At 41.8% G+C, this 22,276-nt stretch overlaps 1 protein-coding gene across 3 annotated transcripts in view; it reads right to left on the bottom strand.

Annotated features, from left to right (window-relative positions):
• Positions 1 to 5,619: 5,619 nt before the first annotated feature.
• Positions 5,620 to 22,276, bottom strand: part of GDAP2 (ganglioside induced differentiation associated protein 2) — a 23,545-nt gene continuing 6,888 nt past the window's right edge. For all 3 annotated transcript variants that reach the window (XM_086884009.1, XM_086884007.1, XM_086884008.1), the window contains exons 4-14: positions 21,767 to 21,920; positions 20,145 to 20,233; positions 18,135 to 18,211; positions 16,920 to 17,079; positions 15,257 to 15,407; positions 14,271 to 14,347; positions 13,537 to 13,613; positions 12,831 to 12,970; positions 12,173 to 12,227; positions 7,346 to 7,489; positions 5,620 to 6,408 (exon numbers count right to left, since the gene is read on the bottom strand). In XM_086884009.1, coding sequence (XP_086740135.1) covers positions 6,361 to 6,408; positions 7,346 to 7,489; positions 12,173 to 12,227; positions 12,831 to 12,970; positions 13,537 to 13,613; positions 14,271 to 14,347; positions 15,257 to 15,407; positions 16,920 to 17,079; positions 18,135 to 18,211; positions 20,145 to 20,233; positions 21,767 to 21,920 — 1,172 coding nt within the window. In that variant the 3' untranslated portion in view covers positions 5,620 to 6,360. The remainder of the gene's footprint in view (positions 6,409 to 7,345; positions 7,490 to 12,172; positions 12,228 to 12,830; positions 12,971 to 13,536; positions 13,614 to 14,270; positions 14,348 to 15,256; positions 15,408 to 16,919; positions 17,080 to 18,134; positions 18,212 to 20,144; positions 20,234 to 21,766; positions 21,921 to 22,276) is intronic.

The following is a 22,276-nucleotide window of genomic DNA, read 5'->3' as shown; positions in this document are numbered from 1 at the left end:
TGGGCTGGATTGATGAGGCTTTCCTACTGACAGTGGCAGGTTCAAGTGACCTCAGGATCTGCAGTTTCCTTCTCCACTCTTCTGTGCTCAGGTGAGCACTTGCCAGGCTGGGTCACTGACTCCCTTTTGGGATCTCCCATTACTAGTTCACCTCTGGGGCCTTGCAGCTTGCTGTGGAAGTGGCCCAAAAACTTTCAGGAACTCCTAAATCCACACAGGATGTATACTTCTGTGAGGGCAGTTGTGTCATGCTTCACTCATTGCTGCTGGCTGCTACTGAAGAGAACAGGTTCCAAGTGCTGTGGATTCACCTGTCCCAAACTTTGCATCCCATGAAGATGATGCCAATGGATCAATGAGCCAGAGAACCAGCAGGGACAATGAACCCCAGCCAGGCCTTTCCCTTACTACCACTATTAATTCTGTCAAGGGGACATTTTTCACCTTCCCTGTTCTTGCGGAGTTGTTCACTAGTGTTAGTCTTCAATATGCAAAGCCACCTTTGAAATGTCCTTTCTGTGCAGACAGGGTAACATCTTGCTTGCAAATATGTAAACCTGTTCAGATGATGTAAAAACAGCTTCTCCAGCCAAACCATTAGCAATGCCTAAGTGTGTCCAAGTGGTGATGGCAGCCAAATGCTGCTATTAAACCTTTAAACTTAACAGGAGTTTTTTTCTTTAAACCTTTAAACATAACAGGAGTTATGAGCTCTTTGCTGCAAACGTTCTGGTGAGAAGGAGAATCAGGGTTTGCAAAGATCTCTTTCACTGAAACAAGGGAGATTTTTGGGAAAAGATGGACAACACAGGTCCCCTACTGCTCTGTGACAGGCCACACAGTTGGTCTCAGGAGAGGTATTAAGTACATCACTCCAGAGCTTCATTAAAATGTTAACAATTAAATAACTTTTCCTTATCAACTACTTAAAAATTGCTTTTGATTTCTGAAAAATAGCAATGCAACAAGAGCAAATCATGCTCAATCTTTCCTCTGTTTGCCATTCATGTCAGTTCTCAGTGAGTTGCAGGACCTTCCCAATGGACTGAGATTAAGCCCATCGCATTTGCCCACAGCTTCCTCAGTGGATGGATCTGAAAATCACACGTGCAGGTACCAGGCAGAGATGTGTCAGGATCACACTGACTGACACAGTGCAGAGCTGGTTCTATCCAGGATCAGTCTCTCCTGAGCATTTCTGCAGGACCTGGTGGAGGGTACTCCTGCCATTACTGCCTGCCTGGGTACAAAGCCAGATCCTGCTCCCAAAACCAGTTCCACTGGGAAACTTCAGTATTGGAGGACACTGAACTGTTTTTGACACCTTCCACAGCACAAGATTAAGAATATAAGAACCTTCCTTGCCACCACCCTTAAAAATAGGAGAGGACTAAACTATGGTAGATGGGTGGAATGAAGAAGAGGCTCTGGTACCTGCATCTTTTCTGGAGCAAGGACTTCTCAGAACAGCTCAGTGAGAGTGTTGAGCACGCAGTAATGTTTTGAGTTTTGCTGCTCTAGTGCTAACCACACTGTAATGGCAAGCAGTCCTGTCACATCTGGATGAGGAATCTGGTTTTCAAGGGGAAGCACAGCTGAGGAAGGCTTCAAACAGGATCTGACTGACCGATTAGAAACAGATGCTGTGCTGGCAAACAGGCTGCTGTGGATCATCTGATACAATCCCCTTCCCCTCGTTTCTGTACATAATGTCCTTCCAAGCAAAGCCACCTCCTCCATAGCTATGTCTAAATTGCATTAGGAATCTTGGCATTTTTTCAGTTATACATATTGAGAATGGTTTTGCCATTTAAAATATTTCAGGGGGATTGTAGAATCAAGCAGTAGACTGCTTATCAGAAATCCACCTGGTACTCAAAGAGGCAGAGGCCATGCTGCAGAGGGCTCAGGGCTGCAGCATTTTAATCCCTGCACTCCTTAACCTTTACACAGAACTCTTCCCCTTCTCCTGCAGGAGGGAGCTGTATCAGCTCTGGAACCAAAGAGGAACACCCTCCCCACCACCTCACACAGTGCTTTAATTTTAAGCATATGAGCAAAGAAGGCTCTGTATCACCGTACTGAGGCATGAAACACCTTTCTCTCATTTCACTTTGGAGCACCTTGCAGCAGGTTTGCTTGCCTCTACCTGCTACAGTATGTCCAGTATGGCTCAAGGCTGCTTTAGCTCAGCCACATCCTCACCCTGGCCTAGTGCAGGAACTGGACACTGCACATTGCTAGTCTGTACTCTGTTGTTCATCCCTCTAATTTGGGGATTATTACTTTCCTGGGGAGACTGAAGATAATCCAGTGGGCCAGTTGCCATAGGAGTGCTGGCTATATATTGGTGTTAGTCCTCCCTGGCACTGGAGGATCACAAATTGAATTGTTCCAGGTAGTTTTCTTCTAGCCCTCTTCCCCAAATACAGCTAAAACCAATTCCCTTACTCTCCCAAGACTGCACCTGCTAACAAAAGTCACTGGGATCAGTTCCTATTTAGCCAGAATCGACACAGTCAGGAATTCCTGTACTACACTAAGAGGTGCAAACAAGTTTCAAACCAGGAGTAGCTGGTTGCTTGGTCACAAATGTAACAGGAGATTCATCCCAGAGAGGCCAAGGAAAAGGGATAACTCCTTTCACTCTTGTTTTTCAGTTTAACAGGGGAGAAGGGCTGATATCAACTTGCTGAATAGCAGAACCATCTAAATTAATTTCACATGGAATGTCTGTTCTCAGCAGCAGGATGCTAATCCTGTGCAGCACCGCAGCCACAGGAGTGCTCAGGGACAGACTGGGGAGAAGGCCTCGTTCGCTGCAAAGCTGAGGCAACAGAGGCATCTGCAGTAGGAAAAACGGGTTCAGGCAACCACTGTGGAAGAGATGTCCATCAAAATCAGCAGCTCTGTTTTCATCCTCAGATTTTGTGAGCAGGAGAGCACAGGAAAAAAGTACAGTTCAGGCTCAAGTGTACATGGCAAACAAGGCACAAGAACAGGCTGTCCAGAGAATCTGTGGGTGCCTCATCCCTGGAACTGTTCAAGGTCAGGTTGGATGGGGCTTTGAGCAATATGGTCTAGGAAAGGTGTCCCTGCCCATGGCATGGGAGATGGAACCAGATGACTTTTCAGGTCCCTTCCAACCCAAACTGTTCTCTAACTCTCTAAATCCACCCTGGCTCAAAGGCCTGTAGACATTCTGACTTCACCCACAACTTCTTGCCACTTCCCAAAAGCATGAAGTTGAGAAATCAGCATAACATACAGCAAGAGCAGCACCACCAGGTAATTTATCTGTCACTGCCTTGGCAATTGCTACAAACTCAGCCTGGGCAAATGACAACAGGTAAGCTCAGACACTTTGAGTCACCTGTCCATGGTCAGACATCGAATGGCAGTGTCCCTGAGAGAACACAGATCCGTCAGAACAGGAGTGGCCAAGGAATGCCTGAGCACCACAGCTCAGTTTTACCAACAATGCTGCCACTCTACCACTGTAACACCCTGGGCCATGCTGAGGTGAATAATGACCCTCATAATTACTAATACACCTCTCTAAGGAGACTCCCCTTTTTGAGCCTACAGATGGTGTAAGATGGCTTTAAGCAAGAAAATAAACCCTTCATCAGAACTCTTAATTCTTCAGTGGGTAAGGATGATAAAATGCACAGTTATGACATGCACAGACTGCCTCCCTGGCCCCCTTCCAGAGGAAAGCATTGTGTCCACCCTTAACTAGGGCAGGCCAGTGTTTATCACTGCCTAAAACAAATGCAGCTCAGCTGGTTTAATGCAGTTTTTTGCATCTTAGAATTAAGCAGCGAAACATTTTAGTAGCAGTGGGTATCCTAAGAATTTCAATGATTTGGGTTTTTACATTGTCACATTACATTTTCAAATGTCTCCATTAAAAATGTAAAACTGGTAAATTGTCACAACTTCAGACTCACTGGAAAGTGCAGGATCTTTGCAGCACAATGCAGGTCTGTCTTGCCACTGAGATTTGCAAGACTTGGGTAAAAAAATAAGATTTAAAGCAAAGTTTTTCAAGGGAAAAATACACACAATAAGATTCACAGTGCCAAAATCTCCTTTCTGCTTTGCAAGTGCTCTGGAGGCACATTCACACTTCACTGAGCCAAATAATTTCTGAAAATGACTGCACGTTTGGAAAACGTGCAGACTTGAGTCCTAACAAGAACTGTTTAGGTTTTATGACTCTAAGCCATCTGTGAGCTAAAGGGACAGAAACCATCTAAAAACTGTCAAGCTGAGAGTTTGGTTTCCACAATAAGCTCTGAATCACCTTTAATCTGCCCATTAAGTGCACTCTGGCAATTCTGCAACAGCCCCACTGGAAATGCCGCGAGTGTGAAAAACAGCAGATGGTTAACGGGGGTGGAAAGCTGCACAAATCGTTAGAGAAGCATGGAAAATTCAGTGCTGGCTATAAAAGTCACTAGACAAGGGCAGCTGTAAACAGCCAGGTGAAAAGAGGAGGGAGGGACAGTGGTAGCTGCTCTGCACAAGCTGCTGCTGTTTCCTTCTCAAAAGCCACCAGGAAAGTGCTGTATCAATCCCATGTGAACAGACCATAAGGTGCAGTGCTCCCATGTATTGGCATGAAGGGAGCTTTCCATTGCGCTGGAGTTTCCAGGTTTCAGCAGCACCTTGGATGTGATTATGGAATCACTTAATGACCCTGAGGGACACTTAGAAAGCAAACCCACTTGCTTTTTATATGTTGTATATACACGACTGCTACAGCCTAGGCAAGTGATTACTGTAACCTGTGATGACATAGCGAGAGATATCCCTGTATGCTGAGGATAAACATGACATTAAGCCAGGAGGCAAAGGTAGGAAAGAAAGGGAACTCAGTATGGCCTGTCCAACACCACATTCCAAACTCTCTGACTGCAGACAGAAGTTGTGACATGCAATTAGATGACCATGAGAGAATTTTTTCCCTGCATATCCCACCAGTTTACCTTATATTTAAACAAGAGAGAGGTATAATTTCCAAGCAGCTCAACAGGCATGAATAGCCTAACCTTCTAAGATATCTAACAATGACTTCTGCTAATGCTTAAATAAGGTGGTTATTGCAGAAGTGGAAAACAAGGAAAACTGGGTTTTGGGAGAGAGTAGCAGATACAAGCCTGGGCAGGAAAGCAGGTAGAATCAAATATTGAAAATCATACTGCCATTTTCATATTCAGTAGTGTTATGACATTCTTCCTATGAAGGATTTAATCCTTTTGTACTTGGGCCTGCCATCCCTGATTGTTTTACAAGGCAGCCTTCTCCCTCCTCTTTTAGCTTTCCATGGGCAGCCCTGAAACACTTTTCACCTCCAGTTCAAGTAACCTGTGGCTAAGTTCTCTTGCATGCATCATGTCTGTCAAAAATCAATGAGCGTCATTTTAACAGGAAATCAGAGGGACACTGATATCTCCAAGAGACAATCTCTGCCACCAGAATTTGGGGTTGGAGCCACCATTTCCCCATCCCCTCCATGCACAGTTTAGGCAGATGCCATCCACTTACACAAACATATCTGGCCACAGCAAAGGAGAACATAAATGAGTATAGCTAGAGAAAAGAAACCACAAATGCTTTTCAGTTTTATTCTTACTGGGAGGGTAGTGGAATCCTGACATGGTCCTTCACATCATCCAATGAAAACTGACAGGGACTTTTTCAAGGCTCCTAGTTCACCTAGCAGCTTATGGGACTAAATCCTGGAGTAATGTTGGCTTGGCTGTAGTGCTTTGTCAGCCTGCAGACATGGCATTCCCAATTCCAGATAGTTTTGCTGGGTCAAGACTAAAGTAATCAGTACTAACAGAAAGGGAAAGTAATCAGATGTGAAACACAGACCATATGATGAGTGATGTGTCAGGCTGGTACTACACAGTATTTGTACAGACCAGTCAGAAATGGGTAATACAAACAGAGCTGGAAAATAGTAATAGTTAAAAACATAATCAAGTGCTTTTGATGGATTTCCCAGAAAAGAGAAAAGTCTCTTCAGAAAAAATAATGTAACAGCTTCAAAAAACAACAGCAGCAGCAACAACAAAACAAACAAACAAACAAACAAATAGATGTATCTAGTGACCTTTAAATCAGCTTTTCCATTGGATAAATATATTTGAAACAGTTGTACAGTTCACAGTGGCATAAAGTTCTCTGATTGCTTGACTGCTTGAAAATATCTCATCAGTAAAAAAATACCAGAGCTGGGGGAGGAAAACCCTCTCTCTGAATTCTGTACATGGGTAAATGCACAGGTTTTGGCAGGCATCAGGTCATTGGATCCATGGGAAACTGGCAGCATCACAGGACTGCAGATCACAAGTCAGGGGATGGAGGATAAGAAGAACAGTAAGGCCCATTTTCCTGCAATGAGAACAGAATAAGCAGTTGAACAGAAGTCTTCTCCGACACATCTCGGTGCAAAGACAGTGCCACAGAGGCAGAAATAATTAGGCATTCTGGCTTTGTCTTCCATGAGTACAGTGAGTGCCACAGCTCACCCAGCAGAGGAGTGTGCTAGTAAATAGGCAAACACAGGTCTTGGTTTTGCTTGTGTTTTAAGCAGAAAGTGCAAGTTAAACTTTTGCCATTAAGCCAAAGCTGTGACACCAGGAAGCCACAAATGTTGGCATAACCAGTGACTGAGACAAAGCTACTGATGCAGGCAGACACACAGCTCTGACTGCTACGTTGAAGTTACATCACATAGTCTTTGGAATGATTTTGCCAATGCAAGCCATATTCATGTCACTATTTGATTAGAAACCTGTGGTGCAGAAGGGAGGAGGAAGAGGGTCCTATACACAAAGGCAGGACACCTTTCTACTGTTCCATTTTCCCCTGTTGTTTTGTTGTTTGGGTTTTTTTTCCCTTTTCACATGCTTGTTAGTATGTGGAGCAAGGAAAATGAAATGCAGCTACTATTTATTTTTTCCAGTCAGTATAAGGTGTTACAGCAGCTAACACAAATTCTATCTTGTCCAAAGGCTGTTATTGTGTTATGTTACAGCTCTTGGCTGAAGAAAGGTAGGCTGCCTTTTATGCACATAGGAGACTGATCTAATGGGAAAGTAGCCTCCTTCTTAGCCAAGCCCTCTGCTTGGGCTGATGTAGACAAAAAAAATCAGAGAATCATTACTCGTAGAGCAACACAGACTCTCCAGAAAACCTTCCCTCTTCCTTCTCCCCATTCTTAAGATGTGGAAGTCACTCCCCTTAAAGCTCTTGCAGAGCTGAATGGGAGCAGCACAAGAACTGCTCTTAGGGCAGAGACTCATGGTGGCCACAGGCAGTCACTTACCCTGGCGTCATACTCGAGGACGAAAGGGGGAAGATCAATCTGTTCTGGGGGTATGGCTGTGAACAACTGCTGAAGGCTTTCCACATAGTGGATTTTGTCCTTTAGCCCTGAGACTGTAAAGGTTGTGAAAAACCACGCTGAGACCTGAAAATAAAACCCCACAAAAAACAATTAACAAGATTCTGCTTCAAAACCTTCAAGTTCAATGCGATACTCCACAGTGAAACAAGCTCGAGTTGAACTTGAAACACTAAAATCATTGCCATAACACAAGGTCAGGAAATATGCACCACCAACTGCTAGCAAGCAGTGTCCTGAGAGCTTCAAGCTAGTGTTTTCTGACTTTATGCTCACTCCTCCCCAAATGCCAGCCTAAGGTCCCTTTCTACAGTCCAAGAGTGACAGCTGTTCTGCTGTTTGTCCTCAAAACACCATCAGCAGAGCGGCATGTTTTCACTCCAGGCTTAGCCAGTACAAAAATTACCTATTTGACTCTGTCAGAAGCATTTTCAACCCTTTACACTGAAGTTTTCACTTGAAAGAAAGGCCAGTTAGAGTGAGAGAAAGGGAGACTTTTCAAAGATTTTACTAAAATCTCCCTTCTGCTTTGGTTTGTCTGAGTGACCTCTTGTTTTACCAACTTTCTTATCAAAGCCTTATTAATTTAACTCTACAAGAATAAGCCCATCAACTTATTCTACAAGATTTTACTTTAAATATTCACATCCCTGTCTGTTTTGGGTACAAACAAGACACGGAATTTTTGTTTTTGAAGACCAGTAAGACAGCAATCTAATCCTGCTTAGATCGACTGCACAAGCTTTACCTTTTCAATCCACCTTCTTCAAAATTAAGTACTGTATTATTAATTGTTTATTTATATTCTATTCTTTTCCCAGAAAGAAGGAAAAGAAAAAAAATCTGTTCTACAGGTCACAAATGCTCACAGTAGGGATCAATCACATGGTCCTGAGAAACCAGCTCTTGCTGACTCTTCTTCAGCCAGGGGTCAGAGCACATGACCTCCACAGTCCTTTACAACCTTGACCATTCTGTTTGATAATTTTGCTTTGACTGCAGGAAGTTAACAGAAAAGAAGCAACACTGCAAGAAAAGCCTTGAGGAAAGCAAGAGTTTCAAATAAACTTGAAGATTAAATCTATAAAAATTATCTGCCTGAATACATTAAAGAAAAAGTCAATTTCTAAAACCTGTCCTGGAATAACTGTGCTGCCTCCTCAAAACATCTTATTTTAATGAGAGAGGAACAATGAAAAAGAGAAAAGAAGGTAGAGAACATGACAGAACATTTGAAATCAGTTCATTATTTTGAGGGCAGAATCAGATTCATGTTAGCAGAAAGCAAGGAGACAGATTTTACTGGCAACCATTATTCATTATATTGTTCTAACAAGACCTCTGATGAGTGACACTAAATGACAGTTTAATGAGTGAAAAACACCTTCTCAATCTTGCACCGAAGTATCATGGATTTCAAGGTGTGTTATGAATGACAATCATTAAACATAATTGCTATAGTTGTTCAATGTATAAAAGCCTAATAGGGGATATTTTTGCAGCCATCACAAAAACTGCTCTTGGGAAAAGTGTTTTTTCTTTTTCCCCTCCTTCCTCTCACTATATAAGCCACTGTAGCTTGGCATCTTACCCAGGAACACAGAGACAAGGGAGGAGAGCAGAAATGTTTCTGGAGAATTTTTCTATTACTTCTATTCTTGATAATCACAGGTTATAGAAACAGTAATACAAGAGCAGCTATTTTCTTATTGGTAACAGGACATGGAACTTTAAATTAAATCAAATCTCTGTTAATGCACTGGAAGTAGAGTAAGTTATACCAGAGCAGCCAAAGAAAGTTAAAAATCTAGACATCTGCTGAAGTTTCCCTTCATTTTTCTTGTCCTGATATTCTGAATCTAAATAAATAGCTGTAAAAGTCACTCTGCCAAGTTATAAACCCACAGTTAAATGTATGACATGTCTCCCACAAAATAACAGCAACACAGATTAGCTGTGCCACTAATCTCTTAATTTGGGCATACCTCAAAGAGAAATTTAATAAAATCTGGGAAATTTTATTCCAGTTGGAAGGATCTTGAGTAGAAAAAAAAGATTTGCAACAATCTTTCCACTGCCATCTGATCTCAAGAAACTGCTTTTAGGATCATTATAGAAAAACAAACCAAAAATTGTTCATGATAAATACAAAGAGTATCATGATTATGAATATCTAATTTGAGTCTTTGGGAATGTTTCAGCTTTGAAACATTCTTGATTCACAGCCAGTTAATGAAAACAGAATTACTCTGGGTGAGACTGTTTCAGATCCAGCCATTTATAGTTCTGAAAGAGTTTATTTGGAGAGCTCTCAGAAGAAGGGAGCTAAGAGGATTCAAATAAAAATGCCTCCAAAAGCCCTTAATTTATCTATCAGCAGCTTTATCAAAAACAAGCAGGAGGAACTTTGCATGCAAGAGTACAAAGGAACTGGTGATGGCACTTCATGGTTACCTTGATGTGAGGCCTGGCAGCGAAGTGCTCATGCAGCAAGAGCCACTCCAACCTACAAACCTGTTGAGATCTACACGATTTCATGACAAGCACAGCTCCATTTCACAGATCACAAGAACATTCAAGGCATGACGAGAGGCAGGAGCATTGTACAAAAATGTGTGCACAGTGGCTCACCCTGCTTCAGTTACTCTGTGCTTTAGGATAACTGCTGAACCTTCCCCCCTGCACACCAAACTCCGTGTATTCTAGACAGGGAATTACCCTCAGAAAACAGTTTACAGCAGTTTCACACCTAGAAATTGAACAAAGAATCATTGCTGGAACCATAAAGTACATGGAGAACTATTCTGGTTTTCTAAGGACGTATGATTTTCCAAAAGACCTGATGAAAAGCCTCTTGATCCCTTTTAGCCCATAAAAAAGCAGAAGTGACTCTATGAGATGGCAGCCGTCCACCGTGCCAGGATTCAATCCTGCTGTGAAAGGGATAATTTATACAAGACATTTAAGATCTGTGCATGAGGGTAATGTCTTTGGGAAGTCACATGAATGCACAGGCCTTCCTCCTCAATTTGAGGCATGGGGACATGAGCCCTGAAAGAGCCAAAAAAAGGAGGAGCGAAAAAAATCATTCTCTCTTAGCAGCCATCTTCTTCACCATGCTTTCTGCTACATTTTCCCCATCATGTTTCATAAGCTGATAGTCCATTAAACAGTCAGAAGCAATCCAGCTTGCCTTCTAGTTATAGAAAAGACTGGCAGAAAGACATGGATATAAACATTCTCTTTTGCCTCCAGCTGTGCTGCCAGAATAGGATACAAACCAATACTATTTCCAGCAAGTTAGAGAACTCTGTGTCTCTCACCCTCCCTTCTTCCCACCAACCATCTGCTTCGCCTACAGATCTGTTGAGACCCGCTGCAGTTTCCAAAGGGACAGACAAGATGGCAACAGACACCAGTGAGGATGAGTTGTCATCCTCCAACAACAGCAACAAAGTTTGTAAAAGATGTATCTCAACCAAATAGAAATGTATGGGAAGAGAGGAGGGTGGTGAAGCGCTGCTGAGAATCTAAAACACTAGCACTTCCTAGCTTCAGCTTTTCCACTCAACTTTGTGACCTTAGTACTGTTCTATGCCAGCTCCTACATTTTTATGAGCATCAGAGCTGGAAGATCTAATTCTAGGACACAGACCTCTAATCTGTACCCTGTGGGAGTAGCTAATAACCTTACAGAAACTGGAAGCTATGCTGTTGGGAAGCCTCAGTCTTATCTCCATAAAAACAAGGAAGCTCCAAGTCTCATAGTGTCCCAGCTGTGCACAGGCAAAGACAGGACTCTATGGAAATTTAGCAGTCAAAGAAATTCTTGAAACAAGAAATTCTCGAAGAAGAAATGTTGCTGAACATGTGCAAACAGATGTGTTTTTCCAGGCATATAATTTTCTCAAATTTGATTAATGTCAGCAAAAAGCAGAATAAACACAGAGGTTAATCTGATGTGGACATGGAGGATCAGATTTCTGTTTTAATTGGACAAAAAAAGAATTCTAGGAAGGGCTGCTGCTGCCACTTAGCTCATCTGAAGTACTCACACTGCTGCAATAGGAGTAGTGGATGTGAAGTTCAGAAGGGAACCAGCTCCATCTTCTGTTGCCCCACACAGATCCCAGCCAAAGGTAACAATTTAGTGCATGACAATTTCAGGTTTTTTGTCTCCTGATGGATTAGCAGGATTTTTTTCTGCACTCCATCAAAGGCATTCTTCCCATCTTCCTTTGCTGCTCTCCACTCTAACCCTGACTAATCTCACTGCTGCCTGAGGCTGCTCTCTGCCCTTCCCAGGGCAGCTCTGAAGTGACACACAGGACACACGTAATACCTCTTGTGGTAAAAGAAAAGGTGAAACATCCAGGAGATGAAATACACAAAAGAACCCTCCCTGAGTGTTTGGTCATGGTGGTTCATCCCCTTTCCAGCCAGCCAGCAGGAAAAATGACAAGATGTTTCCCTTTGAAAGAAATATGATTAAAAGCTTCCACCTCTCTCTGGTAAGAGCACACTAAAACCAGGCCACAGACAGCATGCACTGCATTGGGGTTCAGCTTATCACAAAGATTGGAAGATTGCAGCTAGATCAAAGATGGGATGAATTTCAAGTTCTAACTGTGAGTCCAGAAGATACTGCCTAGTTTTGGGAATCTTCTAGTGTCTCCAAGTTTTTCATGCTACAGGCTTATGTGCTACCCTGCCAACACAAAAGATACACTTTTCTAAGATTCACCTTACCTTTGAACGAAATGTTGGGTGGACAAAATACAATGCCTTCAAGTTCCTCTTGTACCTGGTTTAGAGAAAGAAAAAAAATATTTAAAAGTGAATTCCAGCTAAGGTCACCTACACAAGCAAACTGTCAAAAGAGACCATTTTTCTTAAGTGCAATGTAATTTTACAAAGTTAGATCTAATGTAAGGGCAGACACCAAAAAGTAAATGTAAAGAGAAAAAAAAAATAAAAAATAAAAGGCAGCATGGTTATTTTTCAGTTAAAGACATCACAGCCTTCAGTCTTTCAAGTAGGAAGTGAAAGAAAGTTAAGGACAAATTATGATTGCCACTGTTACCCAAACCCCTCCTCTCACAACCAGCAACACAGTTTAACAAAGCCAGGCTCCAAAAGCTCCAGCTCTGGCTTGTGACAGACAAGACAACCAGAGTGCCTCCCTAACAGCTCCAGAGGGAGACTGCAGAGGACAGAACTTCTGGTGGAAAAGATGGGCTTGAGAAGGAAAGAAAAAACCTCTTCCTTCTTGCATTTCATAGTTATTTAGGTCTTTGTCCCGTCCAAACTCTCTCAGAAATAAATGGGAAACCAGATACAGGGAATAACAAATATTTGCATAGCACAGAGGAAGACCAGAACATGTTCTTTTCCTATTGACACTCACTTGGCATCAACAACATCATAGAGTTTCTTCAGGAAGTTAGAGTCTAGCTGATTGTAATCATTTGTGAGTGTATGGAAGTACACCAGGACATATTCCTTCACTGCAATATGATCCATGACGTGGATGAAATACAGAAGAGCCTGAGGCAGAAAGAAACAAAATTTATACTTGCAACAAACTCTTGCACAGTTGCATTACATCTTAATACTTTTCCCTTATTTCATCTTAAAATCAGGAATCATGAGGCTGGATAGCATTACATTTCAGCTACAGAAGCAAGGCTAACCTTCCAAGTCTTCAACCTGACTGTAATAACTTGCAAGTCTTTTGTCTATCTGACCTCACAGATGGAGATATGCTCTTGGTGTTTCCCTGAAAAACTACATTTAACTCATTATGTTTCACTCTTCACATCTTGGCACTTACAGAAGCATGGCAACTCTCCTTCATCTTGAGAAGAAAAAGGAGTCCATACTAGCCTGTATATTTTCTAAAAAGAGCCTCACTGAAAAGCATCAGCCCAATGCACACATAGCTCTGTAAGGGCATACATTTTCATCTGCCTATAAAAATACTTTCTAGTTAACATCTTAGGTCTTCTACAAATGATGTTTCTAGTATTATCACTGAATTATCCTTATAATCAGACTTTTCCATCCAAAACATTCATATATAACATACACAACTCTAATTTTACACGTCTTACCTTCTCCATGTCTATCAATGTTACGGGGATATTCCTTCCAACCACCACCATCACAGTGCGTCCACAGTTATCCACACCTACAAGAAAGAAAGAAAGATGTCTCAACTTCTCTCAGTCATGCCAGGTTTTGTAGCTGGACCCTTTCAAAGTGGGGAGAAATAGCCTCAGCATAGAACTTTTGCAATGCATCTTCTTTCCAGCAGAGGAAATATGCACAGTTACTGCTCTCACTAAACGATAATCTATTCTGATAAGAAACCCCATGTATCACATCAGAGAAACTTAAGGACTGCAATTTTATGTTGTTTGTGTACTTCATATTTAGCTAAATATCAAATAATAACATGGGGTTTATTTAATAAAACCTCTTCACTAGCAATTCTACCACCAAAGCAAAATTCTTCCTAGAAACCAAGCTCTGAACTCCAGTGCACAGATTCCCAGAGCATGCCTCATGGACCTCATGCAGCCCACGGAGTCTTGTCTAAGGCCAACCAAAGAATTGAAATTTGCAGCTACTGAGCAGAAGATATCACACAACCTTGGTATTTACACAAAGATCGAGGTAAGCTCTGGATTTTCAGTAGGCCTAAGAGATCGGCCAAAGTGCTGAACAGATTTTCTTTCCAGAAACACAGCTATGATTTCAGCATGACCTATTGTATATGCAAGTCCAAATAAAACATTTTTTACTTCAAGACAACATAGATCAGTCATCAGTACCATTAACTTACCTGTCTGGTACAAAGCTTTAAGAGAAGCAATGTCAGAGAGGTCTTCAGCTCTTGCCTGACACAGCCAACGATTATAACTAGAAAGTCAAAAACACCTGGTCAGATCTAATCCCCCTTTGGATCAGCACTATAAGCCTGGAGAGGTATATGGGAAGGGAAGGACAAAACAAGCTTTTTCTGACTGAGCCCTATCTGATGTTGCTGTTTTCTGACCTATGGAGCAACTATCAAGTTTTTAAAGAAAGAAGTGTTAAAAAATAAAATTTAGTGTCTTAGCTGCACACCTAATAATTTTCACTCAGATAATTAATACATATTAATATGTATCAACTATTAACTATAGCAGCACTGCATTTGGGCTGAGAAGATCTCAGGGCTTTTTCCATTTAAATATGTCAGTGTTTAAAAGACAGGAAAAAAAGAAAATTTCCTTTAAAAGCCTAGATGTCAAACACAACTATGCAGCAACCAGTTTCATGAACTTAGTGCCTCATCTGGCAAAACAAGCAAACACTGAGCCTTCAGAGGTGGCTAGCATGGAATTACCTTCTAAAGAAGTGATCATGCATGTTAGGGTTACCAGGGCATGGAGGGGGAGAAAGCCTGAGCCTTCTTTTATTTATCAAATGGAAGAAAAGTGTTTTGCTATCTCTGCAGAGCCTCAGGAACAAGTGGGCAGTATCAAAAGCAGGGGATCCCATGACAAAAAGTAGCGACAAAACAGTGACATCTTGTGGCAAATAGGTAAGGCAGCTGGCTGGATGCATTGAGTGTGCTAAAGGGTTCATCACAAGCTTCCCTTTTTCTCCTACGGTCCCATCCCTTCTTCCTCCAGGCCAAAGAGACTACTACATCAACCCAGGGTGACACCAGGCTTTACCTGTATTTGCTAGCTGGAAGATGAGGCTTTACAGATAACAAAACCATCATTCATAAGGGTTGGTCCTAACCAATACAAATACTTTCAAGAACAAGCAAATTCTCACTTCCTCTGATGCTGTTTCTGCAGTGCTGCCTCTGACAACTGTCCCTGAAGGATGAGGCGTCTCTGTTTATCAACGTCTCCCTCCATGCGGGCAAAAGCATGGGACCCAATGAAAGACAAATCTGCCTCCAGACCTTCTTCATCTGAAGCATCTGCAGCAGAAACAAAGATGGTATAAAATGTTTGGGCTGCGTACAGGACAGCAATGCTGCTGATGAGTTGGTACATTTCCCAGTGAAACAACACAGTCATTATGCTACAGACTAGCACAAGACCCGTGAGGTACCATGATGCAGCTCTGATACCTCACCAGTACCACTGGCAGATGACAGCATGTGATTGAGAACCACTCCCTTAAAATGTTGGTTTGCCTGGAAACTACCTGGGAAGTCCTAATCATCAGCTCATAAAGGGTTTACTCTCCCAAAAAACAAGTTCTGGAGAGACTGACTTCAGCTTTACAGTCATCCTACTTGTCAAAAGGGGAAAAATTGGCATACAGAGGCACAGATGCTGCAGCTTTATTCAATTAAGAAGCTGTACTGTATGTAGAAAGGGCTCACTTCTTGCATCACTGGCACTTCCTGAACAAATGCTGTAGTGATCTGCGTGTAGCTATTTTTATAGTATTGTTTACAGCACGACTGGGTGATGAAATAGAAGAGCACAGGCTCACTTGCTGGTGACAATACCAGAATGCTCCACTGAATTGATGTTATCCAGGCATGTTGCTAAGACTTCTAGCACTGTCTCTCTGGGCAATCTGGACAGGAACTGAGTTTCCCCTTTTAGCATGACATGCTATAGTAGCATTGGAACAAGAGTGCAGGATTCCACTATACAAATTCACTCTTACCTATGCAAATCCAGTAATTTCACAAATTATTAGCTAGAGACTGAATACCTCACACTGATCAGCCACAGCAGCAAATATCAAATATTCAGCCTTATCCCAATTGGCTATGCAAAAGCAGAAAATTGAAATTAATTCCAAGTTATCTTCTTTGAATGATTTAAGGCTGTAAAACTTGCACATCACTGCTTAACAAGCAAAGCAGAATGTGTCTGCTGTGACTGTTAATATATTAAATTGTTTTGCTACATGTATCTCACCTCCATCCTGACATCTACCACTGACCTTTGATAGCCACCTCCAAACACTGATCTCTGGGTTCCCCTAGTTATTTTAAATATTTTAGGGAGTTTCTGCTAATTTTCACTGCCCATCTACTATTTGGATGCACTGTATCCCTGCTGTACCAATAGAATCGTATTATTTGGGACAACATTTGCTAATATATAAACAACACTTTGCTAGTACACAAGACAGACCATTAACCATAATAATTTTCAATTCAGTTTAGGGGCAGTACAAGCTTCTGCATAAACACTTTCAAAGATCCTAATCACTTTGGGGAAAAAAAAAATTAAATTACAAAAGGAACAAACTACAAACCTCTTCCACCAAGAAAAAGACAGAGCAGCTCTACTGCAGTTACTGCCGAGGAACACAAGAAGCCAATGAGGCAGCTTGAGAACTGGAATCATCATAACCTGACTTAGGTGAATTGAGGTAGGAAAACATCTCTCTCCTTCCTTCTCTGTTTTTCCCACTGACTTTCTCACAGAGAGATACTTATTCCAAAGTCCAGCTCCAAACTCACCATCTGGAACGCCTGGCTTTTCAGTAATCCTGATCTGCCGCTCTGGTACTACCGGCTCCCCTTCCGCATTGCCAATATCTGCAGGGAGGTAAGGCAAGGATTGGACCTCTTCTTCCAACGATCTCGGAAAATACAGAGGCAGCAACTTCTGGTAAGTGGCCTACAAATAAGAAAAATGCGTGAAGGGTCTATCACGCATCCGTGCTCTTTGCTTAAACTGCGTCTGCCTTTGTAGCAGGGAACTTCTCAGCAGTTTGGAGGAAAAGTACTGCCTCCCTCAATGGTCACTTTGGGCTGTGAGCTGGGAATACTTCATCAAGTAACCTTGATAAAGGTTAACTTTTTGGGGGGTTTTGCTGCACTGGCAAATGACTTTGAGAGGACTTTGCTAAAACTTGCATGAACTCAGGTAGATTGTAGATACTTCAGCTTTGTAATGAAGTTAAAATATGCACAGACAACAGATTTCAGCAAATGCTGCTTATGTTAAAATGCACACTAAACAGATCACCTTTAGTGATCTACATGAGAAAAAAGAAAAAGCACCAATGAAACAAGAAAATCCCTCCCCACATGAAGGAAAATAGTGAAAATCTCTACAGAATATATTACTTCATGGGTTCTCTCCAGCTGATTAGCAGTTTTATGAACCCCCCAAATTAGTGATTTTCCTTATCCATATGCCAGAGAACCTGAACAGTGTGGGTGTTCTGCACAGGAACAAATTCTATGTACAAGGAAAGTCAATATTCAAACTACCTGCATCTCTCAGAACACAGATCACTAAATGTCAAGTTTTCTATTCCAACAAGCCAGCAAGCAGTGTTTCAGATCTTTGTAGGTGATCAGAAGGAATGCTGAACTGGCCCTCTTCAAGCACATCTTTGTGCATGGAGGAAACTTCTGTGTGAAGAATTTCCTTTCTGGCTAACAGACAGCATCCAGCACAACTGCATGCTATCACCTCCCCTACTGCTCCCTGTCCACAGCTCAGCAACGCAGAAGCCAGAAGCAGAAAGATTCTCAAAGTATCTATAGTGACTGCTAAGAGCATGAACAGTTCTGGAAAAGAGGCTGTGCTAAGAAGGAGACAGAAGGATGCTGCAAGACCAAAAGTCTATGTGATCTGGAAGGAAAATTCAAATCCAGTTTTACTGCTGCAGAGAAGATCAATCATGCCCAGGAACTTTGGTGGAATGAATGCCAAGATGATACCTCTTCAAGCTCAGAGACAGCAAACACCACCTTCTCCAGAGTCTCTCCATGAACCTCCAGAAACCTCCTAACTGTGCCTGCAAGGAAGCAGATAAAATGTAGTTAGCAAAACAGAAGGAGAAATCGATACACACAGCTACAAGTGAAGAACTCAGAATGTAGAAGAGAGATACATCTCTCCTCATACTAAGCAGCTCCACAGCCTGTAGGCAAGTGTGGATTAAGTAGTGGTTTAACACACCAAATGGGTTGCTCGGCATATTGGAAGTTCCATCTCCACTCTCTCCTGATGCTGACTTTAGAGAGAGAGGCAAATAGAGAATAAATCCCTCTGATTTTAGCTTACTAGGCATTCCTTAGACTGTGAAAGGTGATTCAATGGCCCTGAAAAATCAAACCAAATCCTTCCTTTTGAGAGTCCTGTGCAAACTGCTAAAACCAGACATTCTTAGAACAAGTCACTGTGCCCTAAGTTATCAGCAAAGTAAAATATAAGGAAGCTACAGCAGCTGGTTAAAGGCAGGCTCAGCAAAACAAAATCTCTGGGGTCAGCTGTGCCAAAGAGGCCTATAAAAATTCTATTTGTAAATCATGAGAGAAAGTGTCCAAACAAAATGGTTGGTATGGGAGTATTTTATCAAGTAGCACACAGACCTATAGAGACAACAGAGGACAGCAATTAAAGAAGTTATCTACAGAGAATACTTTTGTGGGAGTTCAAGAAACAGCAGAGGGAAAAAAGGAGCTGTTTTCAAATACTTCCTGTGTATTACTGTACACAAATTCCTGTGTAATCATGTTGACCTGTGACATTACCTTACACAACAAATGCAGTTGTGCAGTTCCACAGAAAACAGTTCTGAATGTATGTGAACATGTGAAAAAGCCAGAAGAGATGGGGGAAAGTAGAAACAAGTATATAAGTGTATATAGAAGAATATACAATAATCTTGTTTGAGCAGTTTTCTGTATTTTATTTTTCAGCCTAGGATGTTTTCTGATTTTTTTTTCAGTGGTCTTCATTTTTTCTTTAATATACTTTCCTCTTGAGCACAAGGAAATTTGAAAACTTTTAGCAATGCTCTTTAGTAAGAATTTCCATAAAACAAATAACAAGCATAAGAACCATTTCCCCTTGTTTGTTCTGAACTGGCATGGTTTGATGGTTCTTATTCTGGGAGACAGAGAACAGATACCTTTTCACCATTCACCATTTCCATGCCAATGATGAATTTATAGACATCCCTCACACTCCCCTCAAGTCAGGTATACTCCAGTCTGAAAAAGTCTTGAGCCTCATTTCACTATTTCTTGTCTTTTTCTATTCTTTTTGACCTTCTCAACTTCTCTGTCTACTATATTCTTTTTGAATGTGCAGCTTTAAAGGGTGAACAAAACACTGATTTATTACATAACATTCTTAATTTTGTTGTGTCTTACTCAGCTTGCTGTTTTGAGCTCCTCTGAGCTGTTGTTTTCATGGAACTATTATCACTTGAATGTTTTGCTGCCTATAATCTGCCCATCATTGTGCATGCAAAGGCAGAAGCCTGTAGGAGTGGGTCATTGGGGGAAGGATATCACTTTACATTTGGATGTGCTGATGACACTAAAACAGCAGATGAAATTCACTGTTGCTCAAGTCTGCCTACAAGTATTCTACAGTAAAGCCTCATCCTGGCTACTCTGAACAAATTTTTATTATCAGCAAACTCTCTCACCTCATTTTTAGCACTTTTTCCAGGCTATAAATTAATACACTGAAGAATGCAAGATCCAGCACAGATTCCCATGGATCTGTGCTGATGAGATCTCATGGATCTTTACTGAGAGAAAGGATAATTTTATCTTCCATTTTCTGATCAACCATGAAATGCTTTGCCTTTTTACAGGCTCTAATGAACAACAGCCCCTTAAAAAAAGGTTTCCCCATTTCAAGAGCAACCTGCCAGAGGTATGAGACCTGATGAGTGCTGCCATCCAGTTTATGCTGTTTTCCAACACACTTACGCAGGGCTATGTGGGTTGCATCCTCCAAAGGGTAGCATCTTTTCAGAGTGTTAATGACACAAAATCCTACGGAGCACATTGCCTGTTCCCTGGAATCCAGAAAAAGGGAAACAAATGAATAGAGAGCCAGATGCTAACAAATGTCTGTCAGGACAGGGAGCACCATTAATTTCTTCCCTGGCTCTAAGCAGAAGTAATCCTCTTTCAGATTTTTGCAGGAGGATTCCTTCCTGGCAAGATGCACACACCCTCATTAAGTAGAGAAGGAAAGAACCATTAATTACTCCCCACTGCTTCCTCTGGTGCTTGTTTTCAGATTTGTCCTTCTACCTCAGCTACATTGTTCCTACAGTTCCACATATCCTCAATGAAGTTCTTATCTCAAACTCCCTGCAATCCTTGCTCAAAATACTTTTGTTCCTGTTTAGGACTGACAGTAAGGAGAAGGAGGGAAAAAAGAAGGTGCTCTTCAAAGCATACACGCTCCTATTTCTTCACCTGACCAATGATTTTGTTTTGTTAGAGGTCTGGAAACAGGCCAAGGTGGCTTACTCCATCTTAGGTATGATTAAACAACCATCAGAATGGAGTGACACATACTTTAAGACCAGTAAGATGCTTCTAGCACTGAGCCACTCTTTCAGAAGAGTAAAGCAGAGCTGTTGCCAACAGTAATCAAAGGAGATTGAGCAAGCTCAGATATGGTAGACAATTTCACAAACATCAAAAGTTACTCTAGAAAACTGACTAAAAGACATTCAGTGTGCAGAAGTATAAGAATTTTAAAACAGTCTGTAACATTTCAATCCAGGCCCGAATTTTCTTGTAACTTCTGAGGCAGAACAAAACTGGCACATGCTAAAAACCATAGCTGTAAACAGTATAAGTATGAAAAGTTACTATTGCACCATAACACCGAGTCCAACCTTGGAAGAATTATCTTCCCAACCCTAAAAGATTGTTATGTATACTTTCTGACACTGCTCTTGCTCAGGTGTATTTTGTGACTGCTACCACTACAACACTCGTCACTGGAGAAGAATAGAACACAGAAGAATAGGAAGAGAAACCCCTGTTGGTTAAAAGGAAGTAGAAAATACTGCAGATGAGAGGGGAAAAAACTACAAACCAAGGTGCTGCAACTGTAGATTTAGAAGTAACCTTATACCCTGACTCATAGAATTTTAGCTGTCTGTTGTACAAAGGCAGAGAAGCCAAACATATGAACTGACACAAAGTCAGATCTGCCTGTGGGTGTGTCCATGTGGCTGCAGACACACATGAAGTTGTTGCTGGAGCAAGCTTATTTAATACTTATTGCAGCACAGAACCCAAAGCAATTATTGTTATTTCTCCTTTGAGGAACTGAATGCTACACAGCTCTAGCTACCCCGTTTCATGATTTGAATCAGCTTAGATCTCTCTGTGCATTTTATCTACACCACAGCAGAGATAACCAGAGGCATGAAGCACACCATGAAGCCACTCCTATTCTCATGTCCTTAACCAGACCCAGCGTACACGAGAAGACATTCAGAGAGGCAAGAGCTGTGTGCAGAGCTGAGTTTGCAGGCCAGCTGTGGCCCAGATGGCACCCCCTGTGTGAGCTGTGCTGTGCTTACTTGGCGAGCTGCAGGACGTTGCGGTAGCAGCTGTACAGGGAGCTCTCGGCTGCCGTGCGGTACCGGCTCTTGTACTTGGGGCCCACCGTGTGAATGATGAAACGCGCAGCCAGGTTAAACCCTTTCGTCAGCTTGGCCTCGCCTGTCCTGCAGCCTGGGATAAACAAAACTGAGGGTAAGTGGACATGTCATGGTGAGAAAGCCAGAAGTATTCCAGACCTTGTCTTCCTCCAGCCAGACAACTCCACTTCATACATAGAAGTCGGAGTTTTAGATGTCAAATATTAAGGATAGCATCCGATCTCATACCAGCTGCTTAGCACCTAGTCAGGCTGAGGAGGTGAGAATTGTGCTCATTTCTCTCAATTTTAAAACTATGCATATAAGGACTATTCTAGCTATTGCTAGAATTTCTGTCTTAATTGCAGTGCTTACTATGCTACTTACAGAGCAAAGGAAGAAATGATTTAATAACATGCAGAAAACAGATACACAAGTATACCATACAGC

The sequence above is a fragment of the Cyanistes caeruleus genome, chromosome 3, assembly GCF_971803275.1.
Source record: "Cyanistes caeruleus chromosome 3, bCyaCae1.hap1.1, whole genome shotgun sequence".
Lineage (NCBI taxonomy): Eukaryota > Metazoa > Chordata > Aves > Passeriformes > Paridae > Cyanistes > Cyanistes caeruleus.
This window is presented reverse-complemented; position numbering and strand designations above follow the sequence as displayed.